This window comes from Molothrus aeneus, chromosome 6 (genome assembly GCF_037042795.1).
Source record: "Molothrus aeneus isolate 106 chromosome 6, BPBGC_Maene_1.0, whole genome shotgun sequence".
Taxonomy (NCBI): Eukaryota; Metazoa; Chordata; class Aves; order Passeriformes; family Icteridae; genus Molothrus; species Molothrus aeneus.
In genome coordinates, this window is record NC_089651.1 from 29,286,436 (window position 1) to 29,304,161 (window position 17,726).

Consider the following 17,726-nt stretch of genomic DNA (forward strand, 5'->3'; position numbering starts at 1 on the left):
ATACACAAATTTAAAGTTTATTTTAAAACCCAGCCCCTTTGGCAATCTGATGTTTGTCTCTCCACTCACCTGATGTAGGCCTTTACTTCTCAGTGGGGGCTGCCATTTTAATAACACAGCCTTTTATGTCCCAGCAGGATTCTGATTTGATGATGCAAACATAGAAGGTCACTTTTGGTGTTAAACCTTATTTGGAGCTGCTGGCAGACCAGCAGCAATTTCTAAAGCCTTTGGGCAGACTGGCAGGACAGAAGTTGGCTTCTTTTCTTGTTTTTACTTTTGACTTATGTCTATGAATAACACCATGGAGCTTCATCTGTGGTCAGAGACCTTTGCTTTCATCACTGCTAAAGAAACACTAAGACGGAAAATGCCTGATGAAAAAACTTGTAATAGAGCATGGAAGGAGGGTACAGACAAGACAAGTAAATGTTAATTCTGTCTCATTTGCTTCATAGGCAGTGGTTTCATAAGGTATTGGGAATTTGAGAGGGTTGCCTGTTTAACCATGTTTCATATGTGGTAATGAGGAAAATGAGGAAAGAAAATCACATAGCTCTGGAAGTGCTTGTGGGGCTAAGGGTGCTGCACTGGTGGCTCAGACAGGGACAAGAACTGTCTCCCTAGCATGTGAATGACACAGGAATTGCACCAAAGAAACAGTGAATGGGAAAGTCTGGCCAAATCCCTGGCTCAAAATAGAAATTGATTCTGGTTTCTTAGTTGATTTAAAGAGTGGCAGCATGCCACAAAAGATACAAACAAGAAAGAGAATTAGACTGTGCTTAAAGCTGTAAAGCGCACAGAAGCAGAGAGAGGGTAACAGAGTCAAGGCTTTTCCCCACTCTTCATGGAGACGGTATTTTGATGGAATAAATAAGGCAGAGTAGCAGCCCAAACACAGTCTTATGAGCGGGAGAGTCTGAATGAGCAGGTTTTCTACTCTGTGTGTGAACAGCAAGAGCTAGCTGTTAACTTTTTTTTATGCAAGAGGAGCACTCTTCTTGTCTGCTAGTACAGCACTTAAGAGGTGGTAGGCTTCTTTTCCCCAGGGTTAGCAGCTTGCTTTAAGCTGAGTTTCATACAAATTTATTTCACTTCTTGTAATATTATTCTCCCTTAGAAACAATTGCTGCTACATTTATGGTTTGGGTAATCAGCAGGTGCTGTGGAAACTCTCAGGCATATATTACTAGGAAGCTTTCAGAAGCTCCTCCATGTATAGTCCTTATCAGATGAGCATTTGGTAATGAACCTTAAAAAGATTCAAGTATTTGATCTTTGAATAGCTAGTTTTAAACTCTGATAACCTTCCATAAAGAAAATGGTGTCTTGAAATTCAGTGTGTGTCCTTTTCCATATTTAGACAGAATTAATGTACACGTGGGTGGATTTTAAAACTTCAGGTTTTATATTGCTTTGGATGTGTCAGCTTGAGAAGTGGTTTGAACATGTCTCCATATCTTCAGATCTTGTTATGCTGTTTCCATATTCAGCTGCCAAACTCCTTGCATGAACAGTTGAATGCATTGTTTGTTCTTATGTCTGAAATTTCAACTTTTTCAACAGAGCCCTTCTGCTTGGCACACTACCCATCAGCCTTTCACAGTGTGATGTTTAATCCAGTAGAACCCAGATTACTGGCTACTGCCAACTCTAAGGAAGGTGTGGGACTCTGGGATATTCGTAAGCCTCAGAGGTACGGCTGGCTGACCTTCTTTTATGCTGTGTTATTTCTTTCCCTTGGGAGGTGATGACATGCTGCTTTTTTTTTTTAATTTAAGTCAGTATATATGTTAGTAAGAAAATATGCACAACAAAGTTGATAGCAGTGTTGTTAATCAATTATTTTGCATAATTAATATTCTTCCTCATACTTTTGATCTAAGTTGATTTAAAATTGAGCTAGATTTTCAGTGTTAAGGTAAGTCATTTTTAAGGTAAGTCAAGGCTCCAAAGCCTGCTTGGCTTCACCACTGCAGATTAGCTTGGATTGCTGTGTCAAGTTCTCATCATTATATTTAGCACTGTCTTGGTACTACTGGAAGAAGCTGTGATGCCACTGCCTGGTTTACAGTTTGTTTTTCATGCCCAGCTCAGTTTTTATTGGCTGACTAGAAAGTGTGGTCAAGGCAGCTTTTTACTCAGCGCTTATGAGTTTAACATGGCTTCCTCAGAGATACAGACATCTGTATAATCATTTGGCTGTCTAATGTGCTTCCAGATATACTCAGAGTTTAAAATAAGTTAAGAGAATTAGGTTGCAGTTTGAAATATGGTTAGACTGGGTTCTAAAGTGGATGTATACAATGTCTGGTACCAGACTTTGGCATGCATGAGAGATTAAGCTTTTTCAGTCTTTCAGATTGTGAATGTTCATTTTTCCATCATAAAAATCTGTGGTGGGTTAAGTCTGGCTGCATGCCAGCTGTAACATAAATGAATGCAGGTGTTAAGTCTGCTTTCAGCTACCATTTTTCTGGGACAGCCGTTAGGTCTCCTCCTTTGCTTGATCAGAGATGTGTCCAAAACACAACGAGAAGGGTGTATGCTTGGCTTGGGAAAAGAAAATGGCTCTAAATCACTCTGCTGCCACTGCAGATTTTTTCCCCATGAAACTCTCAGGAAAGAGGACTCTTCAGAATAATATGTGTCCTGCTAGTGGGCTGCCAAAGTCAGAGTCTCTCATATTTAAATAAATTATGCTGGATTTTTAGTCTATTTAAAGTAACAGAGCATTTGACAAAACTTGTACTTGTCTCTGTAGAGCTAATTTGCTAATCTAGAAAGCTGGAATTTGTTTTTTAATGTATTTGTGGCCAATTCACTTTGTCATATGAGGAAAAAGAAATTAATTTTAGATCAGTAAAGATACAATCCTCATTCTGGTGAGGAAGTGGAAGCCAGAATTTACACATCTATCTGTGTATTTCAGTTTGTTACAGTCTTTTCTGGAGAAAATACACTTAATTATCAGGGGGTAAAACTAGTTCTTGTTAAAGATAAAGTAATCCACATAATTCTGTAAGTACTTGTGGTAGACTGCATAAAACTGAAGTTGGTATATGTGCGAGTTTGTGAATATTTTCCGTATTTGTATTAATAATAAAGGATGCTGTAGTTGCAGGTAAGATCGGCCAAAAAGACTTTGGTTGGTTACTTTTATAGGAAGAATGGGTTAAAGAGCCCTGAAATTCTCCATGATCTAGGCATAAACAGGAAACTGCCTTTGTAAGCATGCCACTAGCACAGCAAAGGAAGGCTACTGCATCAGATGCTTTCCTCACTGTCAAAAAGGTCTGCTAATGGTAAAAATTCTTGCTTCCCTACATGTATGTAGCTCTCCTTTATACTGTCTTTGGTATCCAAGAGAATGTATTTCTTCCTGAGGTGTAGGAAAGATGAAGGAATAGAAGTTTTTGAGGGACAAGTATTTGTTTGATTGTTGAATCTTTGCTGGGATTGTTGAATAGCATAATGTATAAATAACTGTAGGGGGATAGGATATAGGAAGGTGAAGGTAGTGTAGAAGGTAATCTTACCCCCTAAAGAGTTGCAGCTGGGTTAATTATTAAAGATTAGGAGTAGGCCTTATTATTAAAGATTAGGAGTAGGCCTGACTTTAACAGGCCACAGCTGTAGCCATTAAGAAGAGTGTTATAAAAGAGTGGATTGGTTGGTTGAGGGGAAACTGGAGTAAATTGGCTACTGTGAGAAGAAGGAAGAGTCAGTGCTTAGAGGAGATGCCTACAAGAAACATCGAGGAGGTATGAGACCTTGTTGTCTCCTCTTGTGCTAAGGAGACAACAATATGAAACCTTTGCAATAAAATGACAACAAATAACGACAGTAAAAAATTGCTAGGTCTGTCTGTTTCTTCCCTAGTCTACTTTTTCATCTACATTGCTGCATATGATGTTCACCTGTGAGGGATTTTTATGCCTTAAGCCATCAAGGGAAATTCTTCCAATCCTTCAGTATTGATGTAGTCCATCATAACACTGAGGTCACTGTGGAAGATTTTCACTCCTATCATTCTACCCATTGTGCCAATAGAAGGTATCAGATCAGTTCAACTTTGGCTGCTTTGTCACATTCTGTGGTAGCGCAGTTTTGATGAGAGGTTGAATAGGTAGAAAGAAGGGGAAGAAGTTTAAATACTTTTAAATGTTTACTGTGGGTTGCCAGAATTTTAACTCCCAGTGGGCTAGGCTGGACCACAGCACTCTTCCAATCTGGGACATGGGAAATGGTTACATGTAGTTAATAATTTGCTGCTGGTATAACACTTTCTGTAAAACTCATCTAGGGGACCGAGTAGGTCCCAACTACTGTCTGCTCTCAGATGGAGGCAGAGTTAGATAATGCAGGCACTACTTTTTGCTTCATAACTGGAGGCTGCTCTGGGGAATTTTGCTGCTGCTTGTCTGCAAAATCCAGCAAGTGAGAAGCTTGGAATTCCAAAGACTAGCTGTTTGTGGCCAGTAGCACTACTGTAGTTAGCAATACCTTCACGTTGTAATTAGCAATATTTTCACACAACACATATTGCAGCCAACAGCACTGTGTGTGTTGAGACTTTTTACAGAGATAGGTGAGGTTTGATAAAACACACAGGAATTGGGGGGCCTTTACTTATTTGAAGGGGATCAGGCTTGATGTTGAATATCTGATTTTAATCAGCAAAGACTTCTCAGAGGAAGTATAGTTTTTCTTTGATGCTGTTCAGCTTGATAATGGACTATCAGAAAAGGGGAGATTTCCTATTAACTTCTAAACTTGTGCGTCAGTCACTGGAATATGGCTAATTGTATAGTTTTAAGGTAATAGCTCTACATTTTCAAAACATTGAATAGAGCAGTCATGTCCTTGTAGGCTAGAGAATTCAGATATAGATTCCATTGCTTGACAGGAACAAATGAGCTGTATTTCCTTATTTATCCAGAAAATCTGAGAAGTTTTACAGCAGTATATTTTTCTCTGAAATACATGGCTCTTCTCCAATTGAGTTATGGGAGAATTTGTCTCAGCTTGCTGTTGTATGCCTCCAGCCAGGAAAATTGGTTTTGTCCACTTCTTTAGACAACATTAAACACCCCTAAAAATTTTAAATGGAATACTTTTAGGGCTAGGAAAGAAGTCCTGATTTTGAGTAGATTTTATTAATGTACCGTGGAATTGGTTAACTGTCTAATAGGAGGCTGGGTGTGCTTTATGCTTGGCTGCCACAGTGAAGGAGGTGATTGAAAAGCCAGCATTTCTTGGCATGCATGGAGAAATTTAGAGACAGTTGCACAGTCTGAATTGTGGAAAGTTTAGCTCACTTCAAATAATCATAATTTGATTAGTCTTGCTGACTGAGTCAGGATACAGAGGCGGATTCATTTTGCTTTTTCCCAAAGTTCATTCACAGCTTGATATCTCTGCTGTCTCAGATTTAGTGCAGCAATTGAGATTCTCTCCTCCTCTCCCAGTATACTAATAAGATCTGGATGTGGTGGATCTATTCCTCAGAAATAGCATATGAAGTGTTATAAATATAGAACTAATATAATTCTACAATTATAAGCTGACTAGTGAGTCTGGAAATCTTATTTTTCTATTTTTAGAATGTGTAAGTATTTCTATTCCTTCAGGTGGACGTTAAACTGAAACCATCTGTATTGTTTTTTCTTTAAAAAGAGTGAGTTGAAAAGCTTTAAATGTGGTTTTGATTGAGGAGACTGCTGTAAGGCATTCACACCACTAGATGGGGTCTGGAAGCTGTGCCTTTTTAAAAGAAACTCAAGAGGGAGGTCTGTGCTTCTTAAACTATTTACAATAAAATATGTATTAAAAATATTGTTACAGGATTGCTGGGGGAAACTCAGCAAGCTGGAGTACCTATATATCTCAAGCAAAGACTGTGTAATTTCAGCTGTTGTTAGGTACTCATGTTCTCCCTTCTCTTTTTCCACGCAGCTCCATGACCATCTCATTCTTTTTACTGAAATGAAAAGACTGCATTTTCCCTTAAGAAAATATTATCATTGTCCCCTTAATGCTTTCTTTTCCTATGTTCCCCTCTGACCCACCACTTACATCAACATATGTGGAAGTTTTTGAGATCAAAATTATATTGATTTGTCCTATTAATGACCATCACATGTTTTTAAACTGATCTTCATGCTTCAATAAGGCTGAGAATCTAGAGAAGCAAACTCCTAAGCTGTGGACAAGGAACACATGTTGTTAGCTATTAGTGAATCATCTAGTGATTAGCTCATTAAACAGTAAGCAAAATATAGAGGTATAGAAATTTCTTCCCTGTAGTAAACAAATTGTGTTCAGGGGGATCTTGAGAGAGGACTCACCTTAGCAGGTTTATGAATGTTGAGGTGTGTTGATCTTACCAATGTGTGGACGACTTTGAAGGTGTGGCTGCACTGTGCTGCTGGTCTTGAACTGACTGTATTTCCTAAAGCCTCTGTCTTGAACAGAGCTTTTCTGCCAAGTGCTAATTACTAGGTGTTGAGCTTACTCATTGTACTGCAAGTAAACACAATCCAACTCTTAAAGCAATCTATGACGTCCATAACTTCTGGTCCACATATATTGGAGATCATAGGTACTTTTGAAAATCCAGTTCTTGGCTCCTGATTGCTTTGACTGGTAGTTTATCTTAGTTCATTGAGTTCCCAGCCTTTCAAAGACCTGATGAGTATTACCTTTTTTGGTTTTGTATCAGTGGTCTGGTAGCAAGAGGAAAATACAGTTGGACATTGAAATCTTGCAGGTGGTATTAGATTGATATGTAGCTGGAAAAGCTAGGTTTAAGGTTTAGGAGGCCTCTCTCAGTATCAAAATAGGAGTGGTAGCTACCAGAACTACAGGAAATTTGAGAGCAGTTCTTCATAGTTTAGTTAAATGCATGTCAAGTAGACCAGCTTTGCAAGAGAGGACTGAATATTACCTCTGAATAATGGCATGGTTAAATCTGTTTGGTTTTTTTTTTTTTTTTTTGATAAGTGGATGTGCAAGGGAAAGGGAGATGAGTATTTGCAGCTCTGTCTGTACCACAGGTGATATTTGTAACCTGTTGCATAGAGAGGACTTTAGAAAATCTCTGTGGTGATGTTGAAGGTCATAAACACAGCATCATAACTGAGTACAAGTCCATAGATTGAGGTCTCCAGTGGTTGCCAGTTTTAGTTTCTAGGGTCATACCTTCAAGGTATTTGATCCTTAGAGATCCCACAAGAAGAACAGAGATGGCAGTTATTTTCTGAGTAATGCTCACACATGTGCGGAATTTTTATCTGTCTAGCTTTCCTTCCTGAGTTCACTCTACAAAGTAACTGTTGCCTTTTTTTAAATCTGTGTGTTACCAAGATGTCTGGTATGTTGGATTAAATACTGAGCTTCTGCAAGTGTGAGGGATCAGTATTGTTTGTGATTGTGTTGGGGATAGTAATTCAGGGACCAGACACAGGATTTGCTTCTGACAGTGAGCTTACTAAGGTTCAGGGCTCTTTCCTTAAAAGCTAGTGCTGGTCAATTGGGAATTTTCTTCATGTAGAATCTGTAGGTGATACATGATGGCAGGAATAGTATGAGGATATTTAAAATTTTACTTTGACTGTCTTACATTTTGACTTTTCATGTGAAGGAAAGAAGCTTCTGACTCATCACTTCCAGTGTGAGTGCCTTGGGATTCACAAAGTCCCTGCAGGAGGAACAGTTCACTACATCGTTGAATTGGCAAATACCTGTTTCAATTATTTCAGTGCAATAGAAGCGTGCTGCATATTTCTGTTTGGAGACCTTTATCAGTCCTGCTCTGAGCAGAGCACTGTATTAAGGACTGCAGGAGAAATGTGTGTATCTTGGCAACCACTTGATCATTGTCAGGCTTATAATTTCTTTCTCTTCCTAGTAGTGTGAATAATTTGGTGTGAATTTTGACTGATTTGATGTTGCTTAAAGTAATCCATTTAGGCTACAGTTTAACAGATTTTAAATGCTGTTTTGGAACTCACTAATATGGGTCAACCAAACCATCTCAAATAGTTCAAATAACTATTTGTCTTCTCTTGCAGTTCAGAAAATAGAACTCATCCCACACATGTACCATCCTCACATGTTATACTTCTGTGCTACTGAGGCAGCTCAACTGATCAGTTTCTCAACCTAGAATTTAAAGATCTAACCAGATCCAACTTGGCATATTTGCCCCAAATTACACAAAACCTAAACGTAGACACTTTCCCTCCCTATTTGTGTTCCATTATTTATTAAAAATTCCCTTTTGAACTTTTAGAAAGTGAACTAATTATTGCTTAAATTCATGGGATGGAATTTTTCTGGGAATCTTTGGGATGCATTGAAAGAACATTTGAATAGTAATGGCATATGGGGGAGCAGTAGTTTTTGGATGACTTTTGGCTTTGATTTCCTTACTGTAAACATAAATCTCAAAAATGTTTGCCACAAATTTAGCCAAATTCAACGACTTAATTTAAAGTTAGAATTATATAAGTATCTCTGCCTTTCCTTCTTTCTTCTCACTGAGGGGAAAAAAGGGAATACTTGCAAATGAGCCTTTTTTGTCTTTGGGCAAGGAGAGATGGTAACAATCATCAAGGCTTTAGTCATGTTGATAACTTTCCTGCCTGAGGAGCCTTTTTTTTTTGTCGTTGCCATCTTCAGTCATTTGGTGCTTTTTTTTGCCTTTTTTTTTCTTTAAAGACAGGAGTGCAGCCTAAAGTTTTGAACTATGTAGATCAGTGAATTTATTATTAAACAATTTTTTTATTCTGAAGCAGTAATTTCTGTTGCTGGTGTAAGCATCACCTAATAGTCTGGAAATACTTAACTTTGCAAGTCTGCCAAATACTGCCTGGTATTTAAGTGTGTGAACCAGGTACTGTACTCTCTTTTTCCCACCCTTATGCCTTGTCCTTATTGTGGAGTTTCCTGGGATGGTAACGTAGGAAGGGCCCTCTCACTTAGCTATATTCTAGATATACACACTCCATATTTCATTTGCAGTCCTGCTTTATGCATGATCTTGTCAGCCCTCTTGGGATAGAGGGTTTAGCTTAGGTTTCTCTGTTTAGTCTGGTGTCCTTCCTGGAGTGGAGTGTATTTAGAAAGATTTTTAGCTTTCCTCTAGGATCCCTGGACTTGTTGATCAGACACAACTGAATTGTGGAGAACGGAGGTTCAAATTGTATAATAGAAAAGAGTGTTCTTAGTAGCTCAGCTTTTAATTCTTTGTTGTTCTCAGATAGGGCTATGGTCATTCTTCTGTTCGGCCTCTCCTGTCTTGATTGTGCTCTATCATATGCACTGGGATTTTCTGATTTGAAGATGAAACTTTTTCACACCTATCAGCATCCTCACATTAGCACTCTTGGTTCTGGCAGGCACTTAAACTCAATACTGTCCCTTTGCTCTGTTATTCAGGTTTTAGATATTCAACACTATGTGTAACTGTAAACAAGAAGTCAGGAAACCTGGTTTTGTTTCAGAGTGTTGGTTAGGTCTGTTGGTTCACCTTTCTTGCCCTCAGTTTTTCCTGTACCAAGAAAAGGGAAAACTACCTACTTCAAAAGCCTCATGGTGCTTAATCTTTTTGTTAGCTTTGAAATACTTTAGCACCCAGGTCTTTCTAAAGCAAGAATTTTAAGTGCAAGGTATTGTCCTTGTAATGCAAATTTTGAAAGTATAATCTGTTGCTCAAAAGAACCTCAGATTGAATGGGGTTTTGTAGAGGGCTTTCTTAAATAGTAATAGCAGTAATAGCAGTAATCATTGTAAATCTTGCCCTAATCACATCTATAACATCTATATCCAATTTAATATGGAGGGAATTAAAAGAGAAACTTTTTTTGTCTAAAAAGGAAAAAAGGAGAAAGGAAAATAAAAAAAATTATTGTTGACTGAAATTAAAGGCCTCTTAGTACATTTACTAGGAGAACATATGAAAAATTAGTTTAACCCTATTGTAAGAGAAGGGAATTAGTCTTTGAAACATCAGTCCAGGGGAAACTGTGGTAGAACCAACCTGTTGAGTCCAAAGGTATGCCTGCAGTTATATTCACTTAGCTTTAGGTGAAAGTTTATATTCATCTTTTACCTACTAGACGCAAAAGCTTTACTAGTTCAAGACTGGACTCTTCTACTGCAGGAGCATTTTGGATCTTGCCACTCTTCCTGTCAAAAGAAAGGCCTACTTTCTTCTTGCTGCTATTTTCTTTAATAAGTACTTGTGTAGTTTTTGTAAATTAAAAATTCTTGCAGCTTCACTAGAGGAAAGCAGGGAAGGGAGTGTGTGTGTGTATATATATATATTTTTTATTGGATAAGAGAACAAATCCGTGGCTGATGTTACTCATAAGCTTTCCTAATGCAAGACAACAATTGCAGCACAGAAATGTGCAGGAAAAAATCTATTGTAAGACTGCAGTATTGACATGTGACTGATTTTGCATAAGGTATGAAAATGGCTTCATTCTTCAGGAGGAATTGCCAATTTGTACACTCAGATTATTTTTCGAAGGTAACATTCTCTGATATCCATGTTCTTTGTGTTGTAAGGACTTTGGTGAGTGCTTGGTTTTGGGAACAAATCCTACTCCTTTTTTTGGCCTAAAGGTCATTTTCCCATGCCATGTCTGACTGTATTTGTATCTTCTCTATCTGGTTATCTGATGGAACCTGTTGTTTTGTGTTTTGCTGGATTTAGCTGAGCAGTGTTCCCTGTCACAATCTGTACTCCATCCTACAAGGTGCTATTTCTGAACAGGCTGCATAATGGACTCTGATCAGAGAATTTAGGGATTAGAAAAGGATGGAAAAGATCAGGTGTTTCAGCTAGTTTGTGGTTGTTGGACAGTTGCTTTTTACATTGTATTCTCAAGTTTTTGGTTTTTTTTTAAATTGAGCTGAATTTTATTGTTGTTTGGTTAGGTTTTTGGTGTTTTTTCCCTGAAAAACTAATTGTCTGCTTACTAGATCTCATTTATTGCTTACATTACAGTAACACCTGCATGATTCTAGCCTACATGAGAATAGGACACTCTTGTGCCTGGTGACCCACAGATCTGTGATGAGGGGAAACCTAGGACAGGAGAATGTGAACAGATCTGTAATAAGACCTAAACAAACCTTGGCTAGGGCTGGAGGAGGATGTGAAGCATTCAAACAAACAGGTTTTTTTTTCCCTGCTTGTTGTCTTTTGCTACTGTTCACTCTTTGCAATGGCAGATGTAACCTTAACTCCTGAAAGGATAAAAGTCATACAGATGAGGAGGAGAATTTAGCATTCTTTACTCTGCCCTTGCCATCTTCCTCAGAATACTGACATTCTTGAGCTGTTTTCCTGTGAATAAAGGCAGAATGCAGGGAATTACAATGCTTTCTGAAGAGCTGCCTGAGATCACTGATGTAGCAACATTTTCATTCAGTGATGCAGTTAGGTCATAAGGGCCAAACTAGGCAAGCCTGTGCTGTTACATTGTCGGGTACATAAATGGTGATGTTTGATGTTTTTAAGGCTCCAGTTTCTGAAGTCTGTTATCAGATAAGAATCTCAGTTATTTAAAAAAATTAAAACATTGCCCTCATGGTTTGGAGGGAACAGCAAAACTTCTATTCACCTTTGAGTTTGCCATGCAGGAAAGTTCATTAATGATGGGGAGATTCCATTTTGAACTAGTTTATATGTTTCTGACCTTAACAGTAAACAGCAAAGAAATGTCACATTCTTGAACACCCTGACTTCTGTACTTTTCTTATCTTGGTGGATGGAGTTAATTTTCATTGTACTTTCTTTTTGAAGGAAAGCAAAGATATTAGTTTTGCTAATAATACACAGCCTTTATTTTATTTGGTTATTGTTTAATGTCTGAGCAAATACCCTTTACTCCTGGTAAGGATTCTTGGAGACAGTTCTTGTGAAGGTAGTAAGATAATCAGAAGTAGTGATGATAGAATTTAGAAAAATTAGCTTGTTTCTGAAAAATAATAAAATCTTGAGTACGGCTTGTATACCTTCAGACATAGATGGACTTCCTTCACATTTGTTAACACTTAGAATACTTAAAATGAAATGTACGCTTAGACACAATTTATCTGTTTTTCAAAGAAACTGTCTTGAGACTTCTGAGACTTATAATCTACTTTTAAAAGGTCTGCATGATTATTGAGCAGACTGTGCTCAATATTGTGCTGACTTTTCTGTTATTGGTTAATTTGGCTCTTAAATGTTTATTTCAGACTCTATGTTAATTGTGTCCTTTTAAACACACAATAATTTTCTTGCAAATAAACCCCCAAACTTTTCTGCAGTTTTCTAGGCCAAAATTCTGTCTGCCAAGTTTCATTCCAGTTATTTTTTTTGCACAGTTAGAAGTTTCTCAATTTTGTGGTTACAGAATTGCTGACAAACACAGTTGTATGCAATGGTGTATTAGTTACAAGCATTCAGTTCATTCTTTCCTTTTAAGGTCATTCTTTCATTAACTTAGTCTCACTCACTGCTGTTTATGATACCAACACTTTTCCCTTGCTTAATTAATTTATTTTCTTAAAGGACACTCTTGTCCCAAGGACAGTGTCTGTACTGCAATGCAGTGATACTGCTCCTTCCCTTGCTCCACTAACTGCCAGTTAACCAAATTATTTACATTAGTGGTGCTGCTGGTGGATTCAAAGCCTTCCATTGTTTGGCTCAGCTGTGTTTAGTCAGCCCTTGCCTGCTGCCTGCGTGCTGCATATCCAGCTACGGAAATGACCATATTGCATAGAATCGTCCATTCTCTCTCCTCAGCCTCCCTCCAGTTCCAGCATGTGTGTTTGGATTGCAATGTTCCATCTGTGGACTAAATATTTCTCTTAATCATACAATATGACTTTTTAAAAAACTCAGAAGTGCATGTGTCTCTCTATATTGCTTCCAGAGCTGGTAGGCAACATCAGCATTCCACAGCTGTCTGGGTGAGCCAAATTTGGAAGCAGAGTAAATCTGACTAGTCTGGCTTTGGATTCATAAAAATAATGCCTCTGGCAGAAAGAGCACTCATCTTGTTCAGAAGTGTCCTTTTAGTACTGCCTTCAGATTTCTCACTAGCTGTGGTGGTCTGTGTCTTCAAGATGAGAGTATTGTTTCTGGAGTGCTGCATCAGTAAACTTTTAGTAACTGCAACAAGGTGGTGCCTTTGAAACTCCTTTGTTAGTGCATGCAGGAAGTGGCAGTTCTAACATGAGCAACATATCCAAACATGTCTACCCTGCCCCACGTAATCCTCTGTGAAAAAATCCAAAAGTAACACTGACTAAAAGTACAGCACAACACCCTGGTGCATATAGTCATTGGAACATGCTTAAACACAGCACTTCTCTTCCTCTCCCCTTCACACTCTCCAAAAAAAGAAAGTGCAAAAGCTCTCATTCTGATTAATTCAAAGGTCTTTACAGCTCCTTGATTCAGACATTCTCTTTAGTACTAATGAGTATCAGTATTGTAAAAAATAACTTCTGCTGGCTTCTTTCTTGGAAAGGGCTGACTGCTTTTTTCCTGCAATTTTGATGGAGATGGATACTCTAGAAGGCATCTCGGGCAATTATTATTTTTTTCCTAAAATTATCATGATTGTTCTAAAATCACCAAAATTGCATGATGCAAATTACTGAAGTCTTAGGGCTCCTCAGTTCTCAGTACTGCTACCATGTGCACTGCCTGCAGTATGAGGCAGAGAAAGAGAGATTTCTCAAATCCTTTATATGTCCTCTGTTTAGAACTAGGTGAGCAGCTTTGCCACCAAGATAGAGCCATGAGCTGCACTCCCTCCATACACATCCCCCCCTCTTGTTTGTGAACATATCTTAGATGTTCTGTCCTAGGAGGAGAGAGAGAGAGAGAGAGAGAGAGAGAGCAAATATTTTTCCTCTGTTCGGATCAGGAAGTGGATGTTTGGTGGGGGTTTGTGTCAGTTTGTTCACCTCATCCCCACCTGACTACTTGCTGCCTCTTTTCAGTTTCTTAAAGGAAAACACTGTGCAGTTAATTTAATAAGTCCTTTCAAAGAGGCAGAGAGGAAGCAATCAGGACACAGCAGATTGGGGAAAACAGAAAACTACTGTCTTGTGATTAGTAACACAAAATGCTGCACTTGGAGCTATAGTGTCAGGCTTTTGGGGCCAGAATTAGGGCAAATGGGCGAAAGTCGTTGCTCTTACATTATAAATGAATGGCAAACAGCTATTTTAGTATTTCTTTCTGTATCAGCCAAACTAGCTCACTGCTTTTTTTGTTATTGAGGGGGTTTCATTTTTGTTTGGTTTTCTTTTTTTTGAGCCAAATGTTTAAAAAAACTGCAGCAGGAACTGTATTTCCATCACATGTGTGGCTGAATTGTGCGGAGTGAGGGTCTGAGGCAGGCAAAACTGTGTATCTTTTGAGAAGTATTAACTGTGCAGCTCCATAATTCTAGACTTTTCACGTGTGGATATTTTTTTCTGAAGTTCTAGTCTCTCTTGCTTCCTTTAATCTCTGAAGTAAAACATTCTTTTGGAGCTTTGTCACACTGAAGTTACTGCAGCACAATACAGAATTCAATTCCAAGTTTTGCTTTGGTACCTTTGACTGCTGTAGGCGCTTAATGAAACATCTGTAAGCAGAATGGAAGCCAGTTTAATATTGCACTCCTATTGCTATAAAATATAAGCTCAAATGATATCAGGCAAGGCATAATACTAGCAATGATGGAAACTTTGCTTGAAGACTTGAAAGGATGGGGCATCTGGTAGGCTCACTCATGTGCAGGCAGGAGAGAATTCTGGGCTGTGATTTGGATTAAGGGGGAGAACTGGTAATGAGGGGAGAAACTTAATCTCGATGCAGCGATGGTTGCACCTAAACATTAAGTCTGGTTGGTGCATATTTGTTATGACCTTCTTATTCATGTTGGACAACTCATATTTTTTATTAAAAATTAACTTTTCATAGCCAAAAAAAATCTGGAATTGTTTCTTCTGCCTGTTTTTTGTGTTAAGTCTTGGTTGGGTTGGGGTTTTGGGGGATTTACAATGTTTTAGCTTACTTATTTGTCCTTTTTGAAGAAAGTGGAAAATTCCATAGAAAAAGAAATGGCTTGCTAAGACCTATCAGAAAAGAGGAGGCAAAAATATCATATATGTTTTGGTTATCTTGTTTTGTTTTGATTTTTAATGCCTGAGTATTTTGAGGTGAGTACTTTATTGATCTCAATTAACAGAAAAAAGGGCTGATGAGAGGAATCCTAAATCCTTGTCTCTAAGCTTACAGTTTCTACTATTAAATTCTCTCTGGTTTTAATTAAATACCTTGAACATGATTAATAAAAGCTTTGCCTTGGAGGAGCAGAACATGAGACACCAGGACTGTTCACGCTGATAAAAGTGTTGTGAGGTTTTGGTGCCCAGCCTTAAGAACTTACTAGTTAGTTGGCTTAGAAAATGTGACTTCTGGTGGGTTTGTGGCACCCTGGCTTTGACTGCTCAGTGCACAAAGAGTGTGTGTATGAGAAAGCAGCATATTTCTAGGGCATTCGTTATGCAGAATCTTATATTTCGTGTTGGTTTTGTTTAACTCTGGCTTAGGAACAATGTTTTTTTAACTTCATGGTATCTCAGGCAATGATGCATGTTTCAACCTGCATGGAATGTGACTTCCCATCCATGTGGAGTGACTCAGTCTTCACAGTTGTTGGGGCAAAGGCCTATATCAAAAGGTGTTATGCACTTAAATCTATGAATAAACTTCCCTCTAGAATTTACAGATTCTGAGCTGGCATGCTCTTTCTGGTCCAGAAGGGGCATAAAGGTTACAGCTCTCAACAAGATTTGATGGCTATTGCTCAAAACAGAAGTGTTCACAAAAAAATTGAGCTCTAGTCCTGTTTAGGAAGTGATCACTGAACAAAAAAAGAGATGATGAAATGTCTTCCATCTTTGGCTCGCTTTCCATATACGCAATCATTTCAAGTACGCAGATTGAATGAAGTCCTTGAAAAGAACAGAAAATCTGTAAAAGTTGCATTTAAGGTGTGCTTTGATTAACTGTAGGTTGCTTTATGGAACAAATTCCATATTTGTTACTTTTTTAAAGACAGTCTGGAGACTTGTGAACCTTTGGTTTTGTTTTGTATATGTCAATAAGAATGGATACAAATACTCCAGCTCTGAATATACAGCCTTATATGGGACAAGGAAACCAGCTAATCCTGCCACATGAGAGTTTTAGGTAATAATGTCATGTGATAACATAATTGTCTTGCCTACTTGGCAGTATTTTTAGATTAAGCTAGTTGAAGATTAGCTAAGTAACTTATTTTAGCATTTCTTGCAATAACATGTTAGTAAGATGTCCTTTTATTTAAGACATCTGGAACTGATTGTGGAGTTTAAACATCCTCTGATGCCCTGTAGAGATATAAATAGAAGCAGGAGAGAGAGAATGGCCATCCTGTCTAGATTTGGAGAAAATGTCATCTGCTGCCAGAGCAAGGGAAAAGACTGCTTGGTTCAAGAACCAGCTAACAAAAGTAAAACGACAGCCTTTTTAAGGCAAAGTGCTCTGTCCGACTTTGCTAATGTATTTTTTATTAACAAAACTACTCACAGTCTTTAACTTCTCTCTTCTGAAGACTTTATAAACATAGCATTTTGATAGCTTGTCATTCAGGTTTCATATTAAGATTTTTCAGGAATTGAAAGAAGAAACTAAATAAGATTATAGTTTCCTGGGCTTGTTTGTTTGAAAAGCCTCAGTAAGATTAAAGAGAATTGTATCTCTAAGTAGTTGAGTTGGTATGTGCAGCCCATCTCACTTAGTCCCACCTGTCTTTTCCCAGTTCCCTGCTCCGCTACGGTGGGAACCTTTCCCTTCAGAGCGCCATGAGCGTCCGGTTCAACAGCAACGGCACGCAGCTGCTGGCGCTGCGGCGGCGCCTGCCCCCCGTGCTCTACGACATCCACTGCCGCCTGCCTGTCTTCCAGTTCGACAACCAGGGCTACTTCAACTCCTGCACCATGAAGAGCTGCTGCTTTGCAGGTGATCGGGATCAGGTAATAAGCAAGCAATGCTGCCCTGAGTCTCCAGAGTTTCCATGACTGTTTGGGAACACCGTTGTGAGGGTGGCTTCTTTCTGATTCAGCAGATAATGCAGGAAGCGGGACACGTACAGGCTTATTCAGAACTGTTTTGCAATGTGGGCTCTGAAAGAAGGAAAATATATACCAGAACACATGAGAAGTTTTACCTGTTGTTTGATGTGATCTAATACTTACTTGGAAGATTACATGCAGAAGAAAATATTTGCTGTTTTTTTAGGTCCTATTAATACAATCTTATCTACTCATCTGCATATGATAAGGAAGCATCTTCCTTGCATTTCAGTTTTGTTACAGAGTGGCGTAGAGGCAATTCCACAAAATGTAAATATTGTGTATTTATAGAGTTATTAATTCTTATTTCAAATTATAATGTTTCTCTTTTAATACTTGACTACTAGATCAGGTAGAATAGGACTTTGTAGTCACTGATCTGTAAGTGATGATGACAGGTGGTTAGAAAGGAATAGTCCATTACTTCACTGAGGCAGGGCTCTGTCCCTACTATTGATCACAAAGAAATAGGTCACATATAAAGTGGCTAACAGAAGTTCATATGATTCTAGAGCCAGATATTGTCTTTGGACAGC

At 38.4% G+C, this 17,726-nt stretch overlaps 1 protein-coding gene across 1 annotated transcript in view; it reads left to right on the forward strand.

The window, feature by feature from the left end:
- The window catches only part of DCAF5 (DDB1 and CUL4 associated factor 5), a 67,250-nt gene that overhangs the window by 17,125 nt on the left and 32,399 nt on the right, over positions 1-17,726 (forward strand). The window contains exons 5-6 of the mRNA XM_066552430.1: positions 1,570-1,699; positions 16,878-17,091. Of these exons, the coding sequence (XP_066408527.1) occupies positions 1,570-1,699; positions 16,878-17,091 (344 nt within the window). The remainder of the gene's footprint in view (positions 1-1,569; positions 1,700-16,877; positions 17,092-17,726) is intronic.